The sequence below is a fragment of the Lichenostomus cassidix genome, chromosome 11 (assembly GCF_008360975.1).
Source record: "Lichenostomus cassidix isolate B80296 chromosome 11, HeHo_3.0, whole genome shotgun sequence".
NCBI classification, from domain to species: Eukaryota; Metazoa; Chordata; class Aves; order Passeriformes; family Meliphagidae; genus Lichenostomus; species Lichenostomus cassidix.
Window position 1 is genome coordinate 1,780,237 of NC_139492.1, and position 23,327 is coordinate 1,803,563.

The 23,327-nt window shown below is 44.3% G+C and overlaps 2 protein-coding genes across 6 annotated transcripts in view; both read right to left on the reverse strand.

Annotated features, from left to right (window-relative positions):
* ZNF469 (zinc finger protein 469) overlaps window positions 1-2,559 on the reverse strand; it is a 164,391-nt gene extending 161,832 nt beyond the window's left edge. The window contains exon 1 of the mRNA XM_085071381.1: window positions 2,163-2,559. The gene's annotated coding sequence lies outside the window, so the exon portion shown is untranslated. The remainder of the gene's footprint in view (window positions 1-2,162) is intronic.
* Window positions 2,560-5,726: 3,167 nt separating this feature from the next.
* BANP (BTG3 associated nuclear protein) overlaps window positions 5,727-23,327 on the reverse strand; it is a 103,822-nt gene continuing 86,221 nt past the window's right edge. For 3 of the 5 annotated variants that reach the window (XM_085071387.1, XM_085071384.1, XM_085071385.1), the window contains 2 exons: window positions 10,094-10,243; window positions 5,727-6,445 (listed from right to left, as the gene is read on the reverse strand). In XM_085071387.1, coding sequence (XP_084927513.1) covers window positions 6,374-6,445; window positions 10,094-10,243 — 222 coding nt within the window. In that variant the 3' untranslated portion in view covers window positions 5,727-6,373. The remainder of the gene's footprint in view (window positions 6,446-10,093; window positions 10,244-23,327) is intronic. The other 2 variants (XM_085071388.1, XM_085071386.1) reach the window with 1 other exon arrangement.

A 23,327-nucleotide genomic window follows, 5' to 3' on the forward strand; every position in this document is an offset into this window, starting at 1 on the left:
CTCACGAGGACTTTAGGATTTGCAGCAGGAGAGAGCAGAAACTCTGTCTCAGCCCCCCCAAGCTCATTCCCAGAGCCTGTCTGCAGGAAAACCCGAATTAAAAGAGCATCTCTTGGATCTGACACCAAACAATCCGAATCCACCTCCACTCCTGAGCTTCCCACCGAGCCATTCCCCAGATTTAAAGGATTTCCCAAGCGTTTAGACAGGAAGTTTTTCCACACTCACCCTGGAGGAGGTGGTGGCACTGCTGCTCCGTGTCCTGCTCTACACCCAGCGTGGCTGAGGAGTTATTTATGTGCTTTTCCCGACTGCCTTTGACAGGGAGCTGATTGCAGAGCTCTGTGATTACGTCTGCATCTCCAAATCTTTCTTTCTCAGCTGGAAAGTCTCAAGTTCCAGGCTGGGATTCCCTCTCCACCCCCCTTTCCCCTGGAGTTAACCCTCCTTTTGCTGGAAGGGGCTGTTTGCTCAGCGCCCACCAACATCTCAGGGACCAAAGGGAGAGGGAAGGTGGCATTTTAAGAGAAAAATCAGTATTTTCTGGGATGTTCTCTGATTATCAATGCCGTGCCATAAGAAAGCTCTTTTTAAGGATGATATTTTTAATTCTGGTCCTTCAGAAACCAATCCTAAAGGATTAAGGGTTTCAAGTCTTTTCAAAATTGCTTTTATCTCAATTTTTTTTCCTCATGATCTTGATCAGCCCCTGGGTTTCCAGCCACAAATTTGCTGTCCCCCACAAACAAGGGGACAAGAACCCATCATTTCCCTGGTCACAACCCAGTAAAAAGCACTTTCAGCCCAACTCAACCCTCCAGCTTTCAGAATTTCACGTGAGAAAGACATTTCCTCAATATTAGGAAAAACTTCTTCCCCAGAAGGGTTGTCCAGCCCTGGCACTTGGGGACAGAGGTGGCCTTGGCACTGCTGGTTGCACTTGATGGCCTTAAAGGTCTTTTCCAACCTGACTGATTCCTAATTCCCTAAATTCAGGATATTTCCCACATTATTGGGTGGTGCCTTCTGGCACGGGGAGAGAACAGAGGGAACGTTGTGTGATGGAGCTGGGAAGGGATCCAGTGGCTCTGGGCTGTGTGGATCCAGCACTGGGAGCATCCCTTGGGATCAGCCCTGCACACCCAGCCACACATCATCCCCATTCCCTATTCCCCATCCCCATTCCCATTCCCATTCCCATCCCAAGGCACCTGCATTTGGTGACATCTGGCAGTGACAAAAGGGACTTAAAGATGAGGAATCCACCAAGAGTTTCTTGGTTGTGAATCCTCCTCCTCCTCCACATCCACATCTGCCTCATTTCCCACCTGGATTTCCTGGCTGGAAGTTCCTGCAATTCCCTCCCTGCCCAAACTCTTCCCTAATTTTTCCTCCCAAGAGCAACACTCCAATCATGAGCTTTTCAATTTGCCCTCGACTTGATAAATCTGCACGTTGATTAAAGCTGCAAATAGCTGGACTTGGAGCCAAGAGCCTGATGGACCTCAAATCCAAGGATATTTGTGCAGCACAGAGCTGGAATTCCAGCAGGATTGGAGCAGGGAATGACACAGGAAAATCCCAAAGAAAAGCAAAACCACACACACAAAACCCACCTCGAAATGCTCAACCACTTCCCGTTGATAAAGTTTGCTCAGTGCCACGAGTGGAGAACAATCAGAGAGAAAGGATCAGCATGGAAAACTGTCAATCCATGCAAAGCCAATCCCCAGGTCTTTTAAAGGAATAGTCTGACAAAGTTGATTTTCTGGCAGAAAAATGAAGACTTTCCATCTTTTCCAACGCGGAAAACAAAAGGCAATCACTCGTGTCGCTGAGCCCAAAGTTCATTGAGCTCTTTGCCACACCAGAAAACTTCCATGAAAACTCAGGGAAGTGTCGGAGGGGGAAAGTGTGGGGATGCACTGTTTATTTTTGGAAAATCCTGAGGCAGAACCTGCCAAAGGAGCTGCTGGTTTCGTTCTAACGCTCAATTGAACGAAACTCCCAGGAATTCCAGGCAGAACCCAAACCAGATGTGATCCCCCCAGATGTTTACAGACTCTTTCAAAACCCAGCGAGGGATAAACAAAATGGAAAAGGGGAAAAAAAGATGGAAATTTGCCCCCCGAGCTTCTCCCCTCCGCCTCACCCCTGCCTACCTCCAACGCTGCTGCTCCTCGGGAAAATCAGGAGATTTGGGCAACTGGTTTATCCCAGAAAATGAGGAACTCCTCAGGATCCTCCCTGGGCTGCAGAGAGGAGGGAAAAGCAACCTGAGCGTGGAAAAGGAGGGAGGAATCCAACCCAACCAACAAGCTGCTCCTCGTTGCTTGCCTCACTTCTCCCTGGATTCCTCCTCCCGCCTCCTCTTTGCCGAACGGTTGGATTTTTTTATTTTTTTGCTTTCTCTTTCTCCTTTTTTTTTAGATTTTTTTGCTGCAGAGAGCAGGGAGCTCGTTAGAGCAGGGGGATTAGGAGGGTTGAAGGATTGAGCAATGGCAAGGCTGGTAAATAGCAGGAATTGCATAAGGCAGATGCCCCAAGGAGTGAGGAATCCCAGGATGGACAAGGAGCTGAGCTGGAAAATCCCATCCTTTGGGGCTGATTGAAAATCCCATCCTTTGGGGCTGATTAAAGCCACCCCAGCTGGATTATTGGGAAATGCTGACCCAGGAGGAGGTGGGAGCAGGAATTTTGGGGAGAAAAGGCAGCAAAGCAGGAGTTAGCTGTTCCACCTGAAGTGGGAATCAGCAGAATTCCCAGTGCCATCACCTGGAGGTTTGATTTCAGTGCCACGTGGGAGCAGCAGGGAAAAATCTGTTTATTGAGTGAAAATGTTCCTAATTAGCATCAAACGCTGGGATTTCCAACTGTGGGATTTTGGGAACTGTTAGATCAGCCCAGTGAAAAGCATCTGCCCTGGGCATGAAATTAAGGGTGAAAATGGCTTTTTTTATTCCTGATTAATGGAATTCAGAATCCAGCAGAGCAAGGGATTTTTATATCTATCTATCATCTATCTATCTATCTATCTATCTATCTATCTATCTATCTATCTATCTATCTAAAATATATAGTATATAAACATAAAAACAAAAACAAAAACAAAACCATAAATATAAATATAAATATAAATATAAATATAAATATAAATATGTATTGTATACATGGAGTATAAATATCAAAATACATATATATAGTGTAGATGGTGTGTTATATAAAAATAATTATATATATGGTATCTATGCTGTGTGTACATAAAATATATATAATATATTGTACATATTGAAGATATATGAATGAATTGATATTTTATAGGTGGTGCATATAAAAATGAATATACATATTTTGTATATGATATATATATAAATAAATATATATTTAAAATAAACATAAAAATATATATAGTTATATGAATAAAGAAATAAATAAGTGTTAAGTAAATAAATAAATATTCAAAACTATATCTGCAGTGCACCTTTCAGCCACTCAAATGGGATAATTGGGAATTGAAGAGGAAAACTGATTGCTAACAGGAGTTGGAGATCCTGTGGTGATTTGGGGTTTTTGGGGAAGATTTTTGGGGTTTTTGGGGAGGATTTTGGGGTTTCTGGGGAGGATTTTTGGGGAGGATTTTTGGGGTTTTTGGGGAGGATTTTTGGAGTTTTTGGGGAGGATTTGGGGGTTTTTGGGGAGGATTTGGGGGTTTTGGGGTTTTTGGGGAGGATTTTTGGGGTTTTTGGGGAGGATTGGTTTTCTCCCCGTGTTTTTCTAACGTGAAATTCCATATCCAGAGAACTGGATAATGAAATCCACCAGAGGATTCCCACACAGCAGGATCTCCACCAGAGCAGCTTTTTGGATGGAATTTTTTCACTTCACAGGCAAAGTGTGGATGCTGAAATGCCTGGAAATGCAGCTAGTGAGGACATTCCAGTTTATTTGGGTCACGGGAGTGGTGATGGTTTTTATAGATTTGTTTTGCAAGACAAAAGACAGAAAACTAACAGGGAAGAAAGGGAAGAAAAAGAAAAGCAGGAATAAAAAATACACCACATCCCTCACTTTTTTTAGAGCAATTTCTAACTGTACAACCCACCAAACCACAATATTTTGATTTTAATCAGGAGCATGGAAACCCTTAAGAATTCCTCTTTTCAGGTGGGATTCAAGGTTAAAAGAACTCTTCTTTTCAGGTGGGATTCAAGATGAAGTGGTCTGCAAGGTTTTAATAATGGTCACCTAACAGAGTTTTAGTACAAAGGGAGCAGGGACAGGGAATACTCACCAGAATTCCTGCTTTAGTTCTGGACTCTCCAGAGCTCAACCTCCTCCTGAACCTCAGCTGGAAAAGGCAAAGAGAACAATTCTGAGCTCACCAGAAAGCACAGAGCAGAGAGCAATTCCCAGCTAGAGCTGCCAGGACACAGGGAATGGATTCCCACTGAGGGTTAGATGGGAAGGAATGGAATTTTCTCCTGGGATGGAATTCCCAGAGGAGCTGTGATGCCCCTGGATCCCTGGAATATCCAAGGCCAGGCTGGCCAGGGTTGGAAAACCCTGGGATAGTGGAAGGTGTTCCTACCCATTGCAGGGGGTGGATCTGGGTGATCCCTAAAGTCCTTCCCAACCCAAACCATTCCATAATTCCAGGACTTTTCAAAATCCAGACCTTGCTTTATTTTTTGGTCTCTCTTTGGGTGCCAAGCTCTTCCCAGGCTGAGAAACATCCCAAAGGAGCTGAGAACAGCCAAATTCCTGGCCTGCTGCAAACTCTGTGCTTCTGCATCAGGAAATGTCCTAAAGGAAGGAGGAATTTCTAGGAAGTGTAACACTTACCAGGGACAACATTCCCAGGAGCTGGGGGTGTTCAACCCTTCCCTTGGCAATGAAAAAATAAAAATTCAAGTTAACCTGAGTTCAGCCACATGGGATTTGTGGCTATACCTCAATTATCAATTCAGTTAATGCATTGTGAGCCTAAATTGGCAATGAGCACATGGAAATCAGCTGAAAATCAAATACAAAGCAGCACCTCCCTCTCTGTTTTCCAAACTATTTTTCAAACCCTATTTTTCAAACTCTCTTTCCCAAACTCTATTTTCCAAAACATTCATCACTGAAATAACCAGGTTATGGCAAACAGGTTTCCTTTCCACTCAAGATTAGCAAAGAGGAAAATGGTGTTTTGTCAAAATTCATATTAAATTTCCCAAACTTTCAGAGGAGAGGGGATTTCACCTGGCTGTTGGATGTTGGGTTCTGATGGATGAATCCCACTCTGGGGAACTGCTGGAAAAAGAAGGCAGGAGGAATTAAATGGGAGAGAGCTCAGAATTGTTCACACAAAATAAAATTATTTCATAAATTCATTGAATAAATTGGATTTGCAGAATCAAAACTCGACTACCCCATTTTTCTTGCACTGGGAATTTAGATAATAAAATAGTCTGAGATTGGGAATTTATGTAGCAAAATGGTCTGAAATTGGGAATTTGGATAACAAAATGGTCTGAAATTGGGAATTTGGGTAACAAAATGATCTGAGATTGGGAATTTATGTAACAAAATGGTCTGAGATTGGGAATTTAGGTAACAAAATGCTCTGAGATTGGGCTCTTCCTCAGAGGCTCAATGTGGATCCATCCCCAGCTCCTCCAGGACAATATTCCTGCCCACCCAACCCAGACTCATTCCCAAGGCAGAGCAACTTAGAGCTGCACTATTCATAAATACACATTTATTTTTTTCATTAGAAATGCATAATTACAGCATTTTTAAAGCATTTTCCCCTAGAAAAGTAGTTAAGCAACAGTACAAACAAAATCGTTAGTCTTCTGCAAATACAGTTTTCATGACACTGAACAGAAAACACCAGCAAAAGGCCAAGACTTGCTGTCAAGGGATCTTTCCTTTTTTTTTTTTTTAAATATTTTCCTTTTTTTTTGTTATAAACACCGTAGCAAATAAAAAAAAGGCTGTTCCAACAGTGAAAAATATTTGAGCTCTGGGATTTCCCTCTATGTGGCAAAGCAGGTCCTAAACATCTGCTGACATTCCGACGGTGTTTCCACGGGAGAGAAGGACAGGGATGGAGTCTCTCAGTTGGGATGCAGGAGATTTCTTCCTCTCCCTCTGAAGGGTTGGGTTTGTCCTCTCTGAGTGGCTTGAAGTGCAGAGCACTGGGGTGGTTTTTTTTTGGGGTTGGATTGGTGTGGTGCTGCAGCTCCAGTTGGGGTTGGAATTGTTCCGGGTGAGGAGAATTCCAGGTGTGGCTGGAGGTTCCACCAGGCTGGGAGGGATTTCCAGCCCCTTGCACTCCTTTTCTGGCTGGAGTTCACTGCCAGCTGCCCAGCTTTCCTCCATTCTCTCACTGGATCTGGATTGCTCCGTGTTCTATCTGCATTTCTGGCTGGATTGCTGATTGAAGGGAATCAGTGCCCTGCAAAGGACGGCAGGAAATCAATTCAAAAGTGCTTTTTGGTGCTGTGACCAAGAGAATGGGAACTCCTTCTGCAAATGGAAAGTTCTTGTGTGGTACCAGTGGAAAAATTCCAGAGCAAAATCCACATGGCTGTGGGCTCTGTGACAGTGGGAATGGGAACACACAAAGGCACCAAAAATAACATCCAGAGTCCCCACCAAGCCTAATGAGGAGGCTGAAACAGTGCAGTTAGGATAAAGATCTCCAAAATCACGAGTGGCACCAAGGCAATTATTCCCTCTCTCTTCCCAAAAAAAGAACCAGCTCCAAAGAAAGAGAATAAACACAGAGTTTGGCACCAAATGCGCTGGAGCTGTGGAAAGGCTCATCTCAGCAGTGATGTTGGGAACAGGGAGAGACCACCAAGGAAGAGCCAGGAGGAATTCCTGGATTTGGGATAAGGGCAGTGAAATCACCTGTTGGTTTTGTCCTTGGGGTTTCCCAGCTGGAGCAGGATAAGGTCTAAAAATGCTGATTTTTCCCCCACTGCAGCCTTTCAATATTTTATATAAAATGAGAAGAGCACAACCACAGTCAAGATTTCCTCAGAGAAAATTCCTCCTGCAGGATTGATTCTCCTCGTTTTCCACGGAAAACCAGAAAGAACTAAAAGCTTGTTAAATCACAACTGACTGAAACTTTTAAAGGAAATCTCTTTACAAAAGAACTCGCTGGGGAAGGATGATCCCACAGCAAACTCCCACATTCCTGGGAGTCAGGAGAAGCATCTCCAGAGCTGTGAGAGGAGCAGAGAGCAGAGCAGCTGCCCTGGCTTGCAGAGAATCCCTCACACCCAGAAAGCTTCCCCTGCCAGCAGCAGGGATCCCAGCAGGGAGAGAATTCCAAGAAAAGGGCAAAAATTTCATGCTTTATTCCCTCGAAACTCCCCCTGATCCCACAGATCTGCCCCTGCTGGATTTTCCCTCATAAACACCTCCAATGGACAAGGATTATCTCTCTGACAGCATTTCTGGGAGAAAAAAAATCTCATTTAAGTCCTGCTTTGTGCTCCCAGCCTCGAACTTGCCACAGGATACACAGGGGTGGAAAATCCAGATTTCCCAGTTTTCAGGTTTGACTACACAGTCCCAGCTCCTTTATGATTCAAATGAAAACACCAGAGGTTCGAAATCATCCTAAATTCAGATTTTCTTGCCCAATTATTTCTCTCTGCCTCGTTGCCAGTAATTGCACTTGGCTACAGGAATTTTTTTTGAAGGGTATTTTGTGTTTGTTTGAAAGTCCAATAAATTCATGCCAAGGTGCTGAATAAATCTGTGAGATTGCTAAATTCGATAGCACAGAAGTTTTTAAATAATCCTCCAAGTTTTCCTTCCCATTTAGAGGAAAAGTGTATTGAGTAAATAGAATTATCAAATATCAGCACAACGACAACACCATATATTTATCCAACACTCAGAGCTGAAGGGATTAGAAGAATTGAAATTTGGAATGATGGTGGAGTTTTTTTCCAAATCTAACAAAATTTACCACCAGCACTGCATCTGAGCACAGAATTTTAATCCAAACACTCTGTATTTCTTGACTTTGTAAACTGCTGTCAAAACATGAACAGAAGCCAAGCAAAAATCATTCATTAATAGACTGAAAATACAAAATTCAAGTGGATTTTGCACTGCTCCAGCTGAACTCAGAGCAGGAATTCATTTCAGGAAAAAAAGGGCAGAAAAAAGGCACCTTGCTGTGAGACATGAAATCAATTCCCACTTGTGCTGTTTCAACCAGGGAATTGGCACAGAATCCACCCCAGGTGGAAAATAAATTCCACTGGAATGAGCTTTGATTGACAAAGAGCTCCAAAATCCTTGGGAACATCTCAGCACCTTGACAGAGAAGTGTCAGTGCAGCCTAACTCAGAAGGATTTCCCTTCCCTCAGGTAAGACTTTTCCCTTTAGATAAAAGATCCTCTCCACAGGACAATTCCATAATTTATTCCATCATTTTATCCTCAACTATGGATCAACTCAGAGCGATGCAAACACCAACTTGGTTTCTCCAACTCCTTTCCAGATCTTCAGTTTTCAGTCGCTGCAAACTGAGGAAATATTTATGGCCAACTTGTTGTTGGGCTTGTCTGGTTTTCCTTTCATCCCCTTTTTCCTGTCACATTCCTTCCCTGCTTTCCCTGGGCTCCTGTAAACCTCTGTGGTTAACCACAGCATGAAAACCAACGTGGTGCAAAGTGGCTCTGAAGAGGGAGGAACTCCTGGGCTGCTGCTGCTGGTGGGAGCTTTGCTCCAGAATTCCTTCCTGGAGAGTTTCTGGGTGAGGAGGAACCCCAAGGGAGGGAAATTTGGGAATTTCACAGGTCTGGAGTGAGGACAGCAACACCTCTCACTGCCTGCTTCACTTATTTGGGGTCCTGATCCTTGTGGGTCCTTCCCAACTCAGGGTATCCTCTTGTAGGATTTATTAAATCCTCAGCAGAGATGGAGGATCCATCAAAAACAAGGCACAATCCCTGCAGAACACCCTCAGTGTCCAGAGCACTCTCACAAATGACTAAAAATATATTTTTTTTTATTTTTAAGGGCAGTGCTGAGGCAAAACAAATTCCACAACCACTTGGCTTCTCCAGGGAAGAAGCCCATGGAGTGGGATTTTCAAAACCGTGTGTGACCTCCTCAGGAAAAGTTGTTCCAACTGTTTGAAATCAATTTTCTGGTGCTGTCACCAAAGCTTCAAGCTGATGACAAACTTTTTCTGGCCTCAGACACACAACTGTTCAAACTGATTTAAAAAGACCAAAAAAACCCCAATAATTCCTCCTCCACAGCAGAGAGGATCAAGTGTTCATTTCCAACTGCTGCAGGAATTTCTGTTGATCAAAACAACTGGAAAACTGCTGTCAGAACAGGAATAACTTTCCTGAGGGAAACCTCAGTATGAAAATACTTTTTGGCTGATTCAGGCACACTTTTGGTGCTGTCCTTTGGGATAGCTGTCACCCTTCCAGGACACAGTGGTGACCAAAATAACTTCTCTGGAGGCACCGAGCAAGGATAGAAAAGCAGGATGGGTCACAGATCATTTATACCTCAAGAAAAATTAAAAAAAAAATTTAAAATGTATCTTATTGTAAATGATGGGTTTTATGGCTTGGCAAGAGGCTGATTTGGGCACACTTTTTTTGGGCACACTTCAGCCTTCCAGGACACAATGGTGACCAAAATAACATCTCTGGAGGCACTGAGCAAGGACAGAAAAGCAGGATAGGTCACAGAGAATTTTCACCTCAAAAAAAAGAAAAAAGGATGTATCTTATTGTAAATGATGGTTTTTATACTTTGGAAAGAGGCTAATTTGGGTACATTTTGGTGCTGTCCTTTGGGATAACTCTCACCCTTCCAGGACACAATGGTGACCAAAATAACTTCTCTGGAGGCACTGAGCAAGGACAGAAAAGCAGGATAGGTCACAGATCATTTACACCTTAAAATAAAAAAAAAAGGATGTATCTTATAACGAAAGCTGGTTTTACAGTTTGGCAAGAGGCTGTGTCTGTGGGTGGACACCAAACCTATCTGAGAGCTGCCTGAAGCCCACTCAGTGAGAAAGGAGGGCAGTGAGAAGCAAGAGGTCACTCGTACTTGGCTGGTGGCAGGGTGGTCTGGCACAGGCGTCAGCTGCACGTACTGCACCTGGATGTCACTGCCCTGCAGAGGAGAGCCATCCACACTGCCGGCTGCCGCCTCCGCCGAGGCCACGGCGATCAGCTGCGCTCCCTGCAGCACCTGCGGAGGGAGGAGAGCGGGTGAGCAGCAGGGAATTGAGGGGTGGGGCTGGGAGGATCAGGGAATCGAGGGGTGGGGCTGGGAGGATCAGGGAATTGAGGGATGGGGCTGGGAGGATCAGGGAATCGAGGGATGGGGCTGGGAGGATCGGGGAATTGAGGGGTGGGGCTGGGAGGGAGCTCAGGGGGGCCTGGGGACACAGGATGCCCTGCCCATGCTCTGGGATGGCTCCTCGTGGAGACTCCACACCCCCCTGGATAGGCTGTTTCCTCACAAGGAAGTTGTTCCTCATGCCCAGGTGGAAGTTCCCATGCTCAGCTCCTGCCCATTCCCTGCTGTGTCCCTCCCTGCAGATGGACATGGATGAGGTTCCCTCTCAGCTGCCTGTTCCCAAGGCTTCACAGCTCCCTCATCCCTTCCCTGCGAGAGAGATGCTCTCCTGCACCAGGAATACCCCATGAACATCCAACCAACCTGAAATACCCCATGAACCATCCAAAGAGAACCTGAAATACCCCATGAACCATCCAAACAACCTGAAATACCCCATGAACCATCCAAACAACCTGAAATACCCCATGAACCATCCAAAGAGAGCCTGAAATACCCCATGAACCATCCAACCAACCTGAAATACCCCATGAACATCCAACCAACCTGAAATACCCTATGAACATCCAACCAACCTGAAATAACCCATGAACATCCAAACAGAACCAGAAATACTCCATGAACCATCCAAACAGAACCAGAAATACTCCATGAACCATCCAAACAAATCCAGACCCAGCACCAAAACCCACAACAAGATCCTCAAGAGAATCTGTCCCTCAGTCCCAGCTGCTCCCAGCCACGAGGTTTCCCAGAACTCACAGATTCCCATGCTGGATGCTCAATGCATTTGGCCTTATGGGATTGATAATTATGTTAATTATGACTAATTAATTGGGACAGAGTGACAGATCACCCTGAGTGTGATAACATCACCAGCACTGAGCAAGGTTTTCCTGCTACACTAACACCCCAATTCCAAGATATTCCTTCCCACAGCAAAAGACATTCATTACAGCAATGTTTATATTCCTATCAATAGGAAGGTGTAGATTTAGGAATTCCTAATGAATATTTATGTTTATCCCATCTGCATTTGACTGGGGAAGACAACAAGTCCCTCCCAGGCTTCAAACCCACAGAACAGTTGATCCATCTCAAAGCACTTAAAAATGGGCTTGGGATAAACTCATTTTCATTCCCTTCTTGAAACAAAAATCACAATAAAATCCACGTATGTAAATAATGACAAGTCCCCCTTGCATTTCTCCAACCCAGCCTCACGTCCAGCTCTCATTTTTATGAGCCACAAATGAGGGATTTTTAAACATTTGAACACAAGGAACAAAAGGAAGCTTTCAAACCCAAAGAAGAGAACAAAGAGCAACAATAACATTGTTAACAAAGGTTGAGCTGAACAAAGAATGATTTCTCAGCTGATCTGCAGATGGGTGGCCATGGAGGAAGGGGTGAACCCAAATTTCCCCGGGGAGAGTGGGAGGAAGAGGAGGTGACCTGCAGCAATGACCTCAGGGTGTTGTCAGGATTTTATTGGGATATTGGGTGTTCTGGGATAGCATCAGCACCAAGCTGCTCAAGGATGTCCCAGGCTGGTTTTATAGGAATAAGCAGAATTCTCTCATCCCAGTATTTTGGAACTACCTGATGCTGTCAGGATCTCAGTCTGTCCCACTGATCACCTGCAGCTTTGGAAGGACTTTTGTTCTCATTTATTTCTCAGCTGTAAAATTCACAAGGAGTGAACAAACCCATTAGCACAGAATCCTGGAATGGTTTGGGTTGGACCTGCTGGGATGGTGAAGGTGTCTCTGCCCATGGGATGGGATGGGATGATCCTAAAATCCCTTCCAACCCAACCATTCTGGGATTCTGGGGTTCTCCCCCTGAGTCATCCCACTGACATGAATCTCTGAATCCCATTCTCTTTGGGATTTTTGCTCTCCTCTCCCCCTTTTTTCCCCTCTGTCAGTGAGGTTTGAATCACAGAAAGAGTGGATATTTCTGGAAGCTGAAAATCCAGGGACACTGATGGCCAAACACATCCAAATGACAAACAGCTCCTTCAGATGATAAGAAGCTCTGCTGATAACAGCTCTCTTCAAAAACAGAACTCCTTGTCCCTCATTCTTTTCAGTCTGAAACTATTGGAGCTTTAAACTAAAACCATCTCCTGCATTTAGTGCCAACAAAACATTCATTTAGTGGCTCACATCCTCAAATATTCCAACAGGAAAGAAATACAGTGTTGTGGGATAAGGGCTTTGCAGAAAATCCCACTGCTTTATTCCCATTAATGTCTCAATTAATTGCTCTGAAAATAAAAGTGTGTTGGGTTTAGGTAACTGAAAACAGAATAAAAAGCATCCACTGCTCTTAAAGCTGAGGGGATGACTGGGAATTTAATGAGCTACTTCCTAAAGTGGCTTGGAGACCTTTCCTCCTCCAACAACAACGTGTCCCTGAATTTGTTATTTCTTCCTGACATGAAATGCGCCAATATGAAAGGAAATTCAGCATAAATCCATAAATCAAAGCCTCTCCTAAAAGCAGTGCAGAGCAGAGGAACTGTCCCTGCTGTGCATTTCGGGGAGTGCTGAGTGGAACTGTGCAAAAAGTGACCTTAAATCTGTCAAAACTTCATTAGGGAACCCCCTGCAGGGCCATAGAACAGGGAGCACCTCCTGGAAATTCCCCAAAATTACAGCCATGGAAAGGGAAACTGATTGCAGCTCCACGGAGTGGGGAGAGACCAAAAGGAGAATTCAGAGTGTGTGTTTAGCAGGGGGATTATTTAATTGTGAAACAAAGAATGAACCATCCCAGCTGATTTCCCAGTGATCCCAGCTCTGAGATTCCCTCCCCATTGTGGAGAAACACAGGAATAAACCTGCAGCCACTGTGTCACCTGAACTTCCCCAAAATTTCCTTTTTCCTGGTCAGATGGAGTGAGAGAAATGATGGCAAAGTGTGGCTTTCCTTTGTTTTCCAGCAGGGATGGGTTCAGGCCCTGAACAGTGATGTCAAATGCATCAAATTAAAAATTAAAAAGATTAAAAATCCACTCGAAAGCAGCACACGTGCAAAGGTTAATGATAATTAATTGGCAGTTGGAGCACAGATGGAATTTCAGTAGAAATGGTTGTGGAAAGAGGAGTTACCTCATCTCCATTCCCTGTATCAAGTTCAGGGGATGTTTGGAGTAAGGAAATCTGGATGGTTCCTCTGACTCATCTCCTGCTCTAGGAGCCTCCCAGGGAATTGTTCTCCGAGGGAAACTGCTCAGGACAGCTCTGGGGTTATCTGATGGCTCTCCTTGGGCACTTCCCAAAAACCTGCACTCCAGAGGGGTAGAGCACCTTTCCTACTGGGAAAGGCTGGGGGGATTGGGATTCCTGAGCCTGGAGAAGAGAAGCTTCAGGGTGAGCAAACTGTGGCCTGAGGGAGATACAAGAAAGATGGGGAGAGACTTGGGACAAGGGATGGAGGAACAGGATACAGGGAATGGTGAGAGGGCAGGGATGGATGGGATATTGGGATGAAATCCTTCCCTGGGAGGTGGCAAGGGGCTGGGATGGAATTCCCAGAGAAGCTGTGGCTGTCCCTGGATCCCTGGAAGTGTCCAAAGCCAGGCTGGAGCACCCTGGGATAGCAGAAGGTGTCCCTGCACATGGCAGGGGGTGGCACTGGATGAGCTTTAAGGTCCCTTAGGAATCCCCAAATCTCCACACTTGCACAGAAGGGCAAGAAATGGTTCAGTGCCAGCAGCAAGTAGAGCAAAATCCATGGAGCTACTTCCCAAAGGAAGAGTTTTCAGGAGTGGGCAATTCCAGATCTCCAGGATAATTCACTCTTTTGAGCAATACTAAAGAAGCCTTTGGCTTAAACATTTTTTTTCCAGCAGAATGTTATTGTTGGGTTTTATTCAATGTACAACTGAGTAAGAAAGGGCTGGATAATCCAGAGGAAAATACTCCAGTGTCAGGGAAATCTTCCTAAACTGGAGCTCAGGGAAGGAGTCAAAGACAAGTGACCCAGACTGCTCCAAGTGCCCAGCTCTGGAGAGGTCATCCCAGGGAATAACTGAGGGTGACTCACACAACATCAGCCTGGTGGGAAATTTGCTGGAGTGACATAACCCAGCCAGGAGGGAGAGGATCCTTCATTCCTGAAGGAAAGGCTCCCTTTCCATCTGAACGGGGCAAATCCCTGAGAACTACAAACATGGCTTGAAATGTCACCCTGTTCTCCAGTTCCTGGTGGGATTAGTTCTGCTAAAAACAAAAGGTCGGGGGAAATGCTGGAGTATTTTCAGCCTTACTATGAAATTCTGCCGAAGTGCTCAGGCAATCTTTTCCTAAATAAATTCAGAGGAGGATTTGGCCTCTCAGTGCTGCTGAGAAGGTCCATCCCCTCCAATGAGGCTGGCAGTAAATATGCCACTTAAGAAGAGTCCGAGCAGATCGCCGAGGATCTCCCCAAATCCCACACAGCTGGGAAATGTCTGCTCCAATCCCTCACTTTGCCCTCAGAAGGGTCATTTCACTTCGACTCCAGAAAGAAAAGAGATTTAGGGGGAGCTGCAAATGTTTACATCATAACTGGCAGTGGGGTTTTGTTTTTTTTCTTTTAATACAAGCAAAATAACATCTGAAAGTTTGGCTCTTGTTGCCAGAGAAACAAAACACTGCTCCTATCGTCCCCGGCAGGATCCCATTAAGTGGGAGAAATATGGATGGGGGAAAACGAGCAGAGCAACAGAGAAGTTCTAGGATTGCACTGCTCAGGAAAAATCCCAAGAAAATGGATCTTCTCCCTTCCTCCTGCACTTTAATTATGGGATGATGTCACCAGCTCGAGTTCCATCCGTCAGGATCAGAAGTTCGTGGTGGCTTCAAAGGAAAAGCAGGAGGAGGATGGCAGGAAAAAGCACAGTGAGGAGGCTGAGCTATAAATCAGGAGCTGGAGAAAGTTCTGAGGCAGTCCTTGTCGATTAAAGAGCACTTAAAGCAGCAAACAGTGCTCTGGAGAATTACCTGAACTCCATGAATGAGTTCTTTACAGAAACCTGCACCAAAAACAACCTGCTCTGGATGTAATTCATGGAAAAAAAATTCCCTAGGAGAAGGAAAAGGGGAAACTTGACCCAAGTTAATGAGCAGATTCAAAGCCTCGGGGTTCTTCCTCTTTAACAGCCCCACACCTTTGGGAAGATGCTCCCTGATTTCCTGGGCAGGGAAGGAATCCAGAACCTGGAGCTGTCTGCTGTCTTTGGTTTTCCTTTCCCACCCAAAGCTCCTGACAGCAATGACAGAGCTCTACTGAACACGAGCAGGTCTCCATGTCACAGGGGGTATTTCCACGTGGAAGGGGAATATGAATCCCAGAATTCAGGCTAAAAATAAACACATGGAAAGGCTGGGGTTCAGAATGAAAACCACATGACAGGACACCTGCACTTCTCCAAATCCTCCTACAAAAGGCCACAGGATGCAGCTAGGAAAGGAATTAAAACACCTAACTCCAGCTCTAATCCTGGCTTTTATCTGCTAGCAAAGTTCATGTGCAAAGAATCCAAAAGAACAGAAGTTTTATCTGTTTGATTTCAGTTCCTGGCACTGGGCAAGGTGAGTGTGGCTGCAGTGGTGACCAGAACTAGGAGCAGCTGCGCTGGATATTAAAAGTGATCCATCATCTCCCAGCCCAGAAAATCATCTCTGATGTCCAAACCCTTTTCCTGACGAAAAGCAATTAGGAGAACGGATGGATTTCCTCCATGGAGGTGGATGTTGTTCCCCACAGCCGCTGTCACTTTTAAAATATTGGTTTTTGATAGATTTAATAACATCAGAGCTGCACAAATCAGCACCTTCTGATTCCCACCAGGACTCCCAGGTAAGACATGAATTATCTGTGTTTTCTCCACCTGAGGTCACATCATTTCTGCTGCCCCAGAGCTGGAATTCCACATGTGCTTCCCTTTAAGCCAAGGCACTAAGTGGACAAATGTTTCCAATCCCCTGGAGAAAAGCTTGGGAATTGGTGCTTCTTTCACAGCAAGCCTTTGCAATGATGCAAATGTTCTTTTTCTCATTTCAAGCCATAAAATGGAAATGAATCCTAAGAGAGTGTCAGTTTGTTTAAGTCATGTACTACAAGTTCTGGGGCTGCACATGATGCCTTCCCAATTTTGCAAATGAATTCCTGGTTCCTTGAATTAATTTCCTCCTTTATGGACTTGTCTCAAATCGAAGCCAGTAGCCTGACATGTAAGAATTGTACAAATCCCTAAGAAATGGGATTTGCCAGTTACATTCCACGTTGAGCCCACAAAGAAAATCACTTTTCTAGGAGGGTTTTTTAAAATTTCATTTTTTTTTCTGCCTGCACGGGAAAGCATTCCCATAAAAATTCAGATTTGAGCAGAGAACCAAAGCTCCGTTTCAAATGGGAACAAAGAGGAATAAGAAGGGATTTGTTTATCCACTCCACTTCCTGCATCGCTCCGAAAACTGCATCGAGTCATTCTAAAGCCATTAGGTAACACATCCACCCTGTTCTGCTATAAATCATTAAAATCTCTTTGCTTTGGGGGTGGAAAACAATTGGCACAGGCCAAGTGGAGTGCCTGTTCTCCCCTGTGGATTAAACTCCAACCATATGTGAGATGTCAGGGCAGTTTTACCCTTCCCGGGGCTCTCGGAGGTTCCATGCTCTCCTCACCCCTCTGTTTACCCTTTCTGCTCATTTTCCACTCCAGCCACATGCAGGGGATGGAATTACAAGGATCCAGCCCAGCTCTGAATCCCTGGCTTTGCTGTAGAGCTCCAAGTTTCACCTACGTGGAGCTCCCAGCCACCCCTGGCCTGTGCTTGAACCTCACTCTCCCATGAAGCCATAAATTTCTATTTTGCTACCAGCTGAGCCTCCAGGCCAGCCAAAGGTCTTTCATTCCCCTCTCCGGATTACATTTGCATACATGTTAAACTTTCCCAGCGTCATTTGCATGGTTGAAAAAGGCATTTTGGAACTCCTCTCCATTTGAGTTGATTTTTTTTTGTGTGTGAGTTTGAGGCAGACATCAAGGAGAGCTCTGGACCCAAAGCCATTGTTTGCTCCGAGTCCACATCTGCTGTTTCCCACCAGATTGCCAGTTCTGGAGCTCACTTTAATACCCAGCTGGGATCGTGGAAAATGAGGACAGAACCTCAAAAATAAAAAAGGCTGGGAGCACGTATTTGTGCTCAGGAATAGTTGTGTGCAGTGAGTTCAGCCTCACTCGTGTTCTACCCACCAAAATTTCATCTTAAGGAAAAGGGGAAAAATCCCAGCCTGAACCAGACCCTGTGTCTGGCCACACGAGTGGGAAGTGGAACTAAAGCTCACCAGAGCTGGATAAAATCCACTTTTAGAAGGTTAAAGTCAATTATTTTTACAATCAACCCCTCGGTTTTTAAAGCAAAAATGTGGTTTTCTCACAGGGTCAGAAAGGAATTACCAAAGTAGAGAATACAGAATGTTCCCTGGGCTGCTGGGAATCTTCTCCCTCCCCAGCTCTGAACTTTCTTCTGTCTAATCCGTGGGAAGTCTGGTGAGAAAATTCTTAATTCTTAGGGCACTCCAGCTATTGGAGCACAGTGCTGCACAAAGAGAGCTGAATCGATGGAATAATTCGCTACAAATCACCCATTTTGGCAGCTTTGGTGGCCCAAAGATCCACCAGGAGTTGGGCAGCAATAAAAGTGATACCCTGATAAGGTTATCCCAAACGCTGAGCTCCGTCTGACAGGGATTTGTGGGATGGGGAAGGAGTTTAGAGAGTGTCAGGGAAAGTTATTCCTCCTCCCAGCCCATTAAGGGATGAATTATTTGGATTTAGATTAGCAGATTGTTCTCCGCACAACCACTGCACATCCTCCAGGCTGAGGCTGACTCTGTCTGGCCCTTTGTGGAGAAAGGTTTCAAACGGGTTCAGCGTTGGAGGGAAAATGCAAAACCCACCCACGGTTGGACTGGCTCAAGTCTGGTGCTGATACAAATGACAACATTTCCACGGATCCAGACGCTGCCTTGGGAGTGCAAAGTGCCAAGATCCCATTAATATAAAGATTCCATACAGCTTGTGCTCATAAAAAGCAGTTTTTCATATCTAACACGGAACATGCTGGGGTTTTTTTTTCCTTAAAAACATATGGAAATTCAGCAAAAGCAGCTTGTGGAGAGACACCTGGAATAACCCTGGTGCCACCGAGCTCTCCACAGAATTCCCAGTTCCTAAGGAAATTCTGGGAATATTCCCTCCTAATTTGCAACTTCTTGCTGAACATGAGGCTTTCTCTGAAGCCTCTTCCCCTCCTGGTACCAATATTTTCCCCTTGGGGTTTTATCCACCTGGGATGGAACAGTCCAAGTGCAACAACTCCAAACCTTATCCCCCAAAAATCACCTCACAGCTCCCACTAAATCCAAGTTTCACACTTCTGGAGGAGAAAGGGAGAAATGGGATTTAAGGAGAAGGAGGTAGTAAGTGCTATTTAAGCTTTTGTCATAACAAGGAGATAAAAGCACAGGAAAGGAAGGGATAAAAGACTCTCCAAGGAGATTTTCAGCTGACCAAGAATTCCCTCTGATCCTTTTGTTTACCTACTTAGAGCTTTTTCCTGAATATATCACTCAGGAATTGGATCACACAAAGCACAAAGAAAGCCACTGTACAGTAAATAAGCCACAGAGGAGATCAGTCATGAAACAGCACCGAGAAAGATCAATTTAATTTTTTTCCCCTCCTTTTCATGTGCAGTCAGATTAAAAAAATCTTTAGGAATTATCCATTCTAAAATTGGAGATCAATAATAAAGCACTGGATATCCCAGAGTATGGTTGGGCAGTGTTATAAGAAGAGAAACAATAGTTAATAATGAGATTTTAAATTAGATTTTAAAGTTTAAATGGTGGCACCCAGAATGGAGCAGGAGAAGAGCAAACAGAGGAACTTTTCAAAGGCTTGGGAGTCTCCAGTTGTGAGAAATTCCATGTTCCAAACCCATGGAAATGAACATTTCTGGCCATTTTCACCCTGGATTGGCTGCTCAGGGGTTAATTGCAGTGCTGCAGTGTGCAGAGCTGCAGCCAGCCCTGCAATCCTGTCCCACCCTGCTGCAGCTCCTGCAGATCCCCCAAATCCATGTCCAACTGAATTTACAGGATCAAACCCCTGTCCTGTCCAGAGCTGCTCCTCCTCCACCTGCAGCCCCCAAATGTCTGTTCTCAGGGCTCAACGTGTTCCTTCTCTGCCCTGCTGAGGAGCAAAGCTGAGCCCATGGCATGGACCTGCTGGTTTGACCCTCTGGAACAATCCCATTCCCACCTTCCCCTTGGTGCTGCAGCTGAATTCAGCTTTTCCCACTTTTTCCCAGCTGCAATTCCTGCTCAGCAGCAGCAGCAGCAAACCCCAGCATTGTTCAGCCTGTGACTCCCAGGGTCACCCCAGGCTTTCTGCTGAATGTTGCATTAACTCACCCGAAATGTCAGCAGGGAATTCCAGGAAAAAATCTGCTTTTTTTTGGGGTGAGCTCAGTGCGGATTACAATGGAAATGCTGGAATTTGAACCTCGGACAACATCTGACATTTCCCCACTCCGTGCAACATTTTCCATTTCTGCCACAGGAAAAATTCCCCAACCTCGAGGGGACATTCCCAGTGTCCCCCCTGGTCATTCCCAGCTTTATTTACAAAGAGTCCCTTTGAGTATTCTGTATTATAGAATTCATAAAATTATAATAATATATTCTGTCACACATATTATACAAGATATATTTACTTTACACAGAAATACTAGATAATAATATTGTGTATTTTTTCTTTTCTGTTATAAACTATATAAAATTATAATATAGAATTATAATATGCCGTGAATATTATATCATTTAACCATATTAAATTGATTTTAATTGAATTTAAATGAGTACAAGACCTGGATAGAAACCCAGAGGTCCCTTTGCTCCTTCTGTAGCTGACCTTGTGTTGGGAAGGAGTAAATCAGGAGTAAATTCCACCTGAGGTTTGCACCGTGTTGTATTTCTCAATACTTAGCACAACTATAAATTAACGACCTTATTAACATTATCCTTGATAAACATTTCTTTTTCAGACCAATAACTGATATAATGCAAAGATTAAATTCTAAAAACCCAGTTTGACGTTGGAATAATCTGCGTGGAATTTCTGGAGGTTTTTTACTAGCGAGGGAAGTTTGGAATTATTTGGATGCTGCAGAAAAACCCCGGAAAGGAACAAGGTGCACGTGGAAATACTCAGTGTGGATAAATCCCGAATAATCCTATTAATGGCACAGGAATAAATCTGGAAATGTTTACACACAACACGTGGGAAGAGCAAATCCCGGATTTAAATATCCGTAAGGAATCCAAGACTGAGGAGGAACAGAAACTCCACGGAAGGGATTAAGGGAGAAAATGAAAAGTTTGAAGTCCCCCTGGATATATTTTTTTCCAGGATAAAAATTCCAGCGGAATATTGAACACTCCAGAAAAATTAAAATATTGGAGGCTGCGCTGCCATTCCTGCAGCTCCACAAAACCCGGGATAAAAATGTTTTATTCCATGTGAAGATAAATCCAGGGCACAGGGAATGGGATTTATATCCAGGGGATGGGATTTGTACCCTGATAAACAGCTGGGAAAATCCCCGGACATGATGGGCAGGAAATGTTAGTTTAAGATAATTCTGCAGGAGGGAGAACTCCTATTTATTTTTGGTGTTCTGGAGTCGTTAAGGCTTAAAGCAGAGAGGGGAAAGTGTAGCGAGAAACAATTAAAATAATTCAAAATTTGAGGAATGACACTTAGTTCTAAGTGGAAATGACAAAGATCATTAGTTAATTTAAAAACGAAAATCTTTATTCCTGCACAAACTGAAACCACTTGAGCAGCAGCCAGTCGTGCAGGGAAAGCAAAGCTCTCCTTCCAAAGCTTCCAGTGGAAGAGCTGAGAGATCCCGAGAAAACTCAGACTACAGCAGATTTATCACCAGAGGGGCAACAAAAGAAAGCAAACATCAATTCGATTGTTTTTCCTGCGGCTGGAAATGAGATTTGAGCCTGAAAAGAACAAACAATTGCGGGTTTTGTGTCTAAATATGTTTGCTCCCCGGTTGGGAACTGGGGGAGGATTTTATCCAAGGAAAACAAAATCCCAACAAAGCAAAGGCTGAGGGAACCTCGAGCCTGGGTGATGCTGAGGGTCCAAATTCTGTGAAATTCCGTGGTGAAATAGCAGCAGCTCAGCTTTGCAGCCCCAACATTTCTCACGCTTGTATAGATTTTCAACATTTCTGGCTCCAATCCTGCTCCAGGCTGGAGCACAAGTGGATTTTGGCCACCAAGGAGTCAAAGGGAGCACTGCCAGGCACCCCGGAGAGCCAAGCCAGGGTTAAAATCCTGATTTGGGATATTTAGGAAGGGTGGGTGATTTGGTTTTAAAATTCAATTAGATAAAATCTCTCGCAGAACTGAAAAGGAAGAACGAAAATGAAAAATAAGCTGCTAATTCCCTCTGTTTTTCTAAGTTTTTATTCTCTCGGTGGTAACAAAAGGGAACAGTTCCCAATTGCTTTAAGAAGTTTTTGTGTCTGCTGGTCACTTATGACTTAAAGTGCTAAAAGCAGCAGATTAACAATTTTAGGGGATTTTTTTCCGACTGTGAAAGTGCTGTTTTCAAATCCCTTCACAGCACTGTTGGCTATTTTTATAAAAAGCCAGGGATTTCAAACAAGGAATATTTCAGGGGGTTTATCTCACATCGCTGCCGTTATTTCCTTATTTATGGGGTGGCAAAAGGACCTCAAATTGTCGCCGAATTTTGAACTATCTGCCTAACGAGTGACTTAATTGTTGAGTAATTCCATGGCTTCCATCGCTGCAATCCCAGGTAAATAATAGGAACTGCCCAGCCACGGAATGTTCCCAGCTAAGTGTCCAAGATTTGGGAAGCTGGCTGAGGATGAGCCGCGTGTTGGAGGAGACACGAGGCTGAGGAAGGACTTGGGGAGATTCCTCTGGAGAGGCTGAGCTCAAGGAATGGTCAAAGGTTGTGAAAGATCCCTTATGTAACCAAACCACCTGGATTTTGCTGGGGAAAACAGGGAATTTGAAATGGATCTGAAGGTTCCCAAATGAGGGCGGTGGGGTTTGAAAAAAGCAGAGCGATGCTGTGGAAAGGAAGGATTTTGTGGAAGGCTGGAGAGCAGCACAGGACAATGAGAAATGCAAAACAAATTAAATTAAGAGATGACTATAAAAGCCTTGAGCAGATATTCCAAAGGAGAGACACCCAACCCCATTCCCAGAGCTCCTTAAAGGCAAAAACGTAGAGAGAAAATCTTCACCATTACAATTCTGTGTCAAGCACTTGTTTTGCACGAGCCCAGCAGTGACAGGAGCAGCTTTTGCCAATATTTATCTTTACAACGAAGCGAAATAATTCCTATTCTGTGCATTCCTTGCACTCCCCTGTTAGGAAGGAACAACTCAGTTTAACCCAGACCTAGCAGAGCTGAGTTTGCTTAACCCCAAGAGGCTCCAACCCTGACCTCTGCTCCTCCAGCTCCAAGGGGTTCCTTGTCCTCATTCCCTTTTTTCTCCTGACCTCACCTCACACCTCACTAAACACTGCCAAGTGTTTTACAGACTCCCTAATTCCCTGCTCCGTGTCGCTTTATTGGGATTGTAACCTTTTCATGAGCTTGTAAATCACAGACGTGACAGAGCGAATAGAAACCAGCGATGAAGATATTCCAAAGCTGTCGTGGACAGTTTTTTAATAAAAACATTTTGAAGCATTTCTTTTTTAGCTGGAAACAAATTCCTTTTTTTTTTTTTTTTTCCCCCCCTCTCTTTTTTACATGCAGCTGTCAGCAACTGCTCGGCAAATTAAATATTCTGCTTTCAAGAAGCAAATGTTTCGAGTTCAGATATTGAGATTAAACCCAAAACT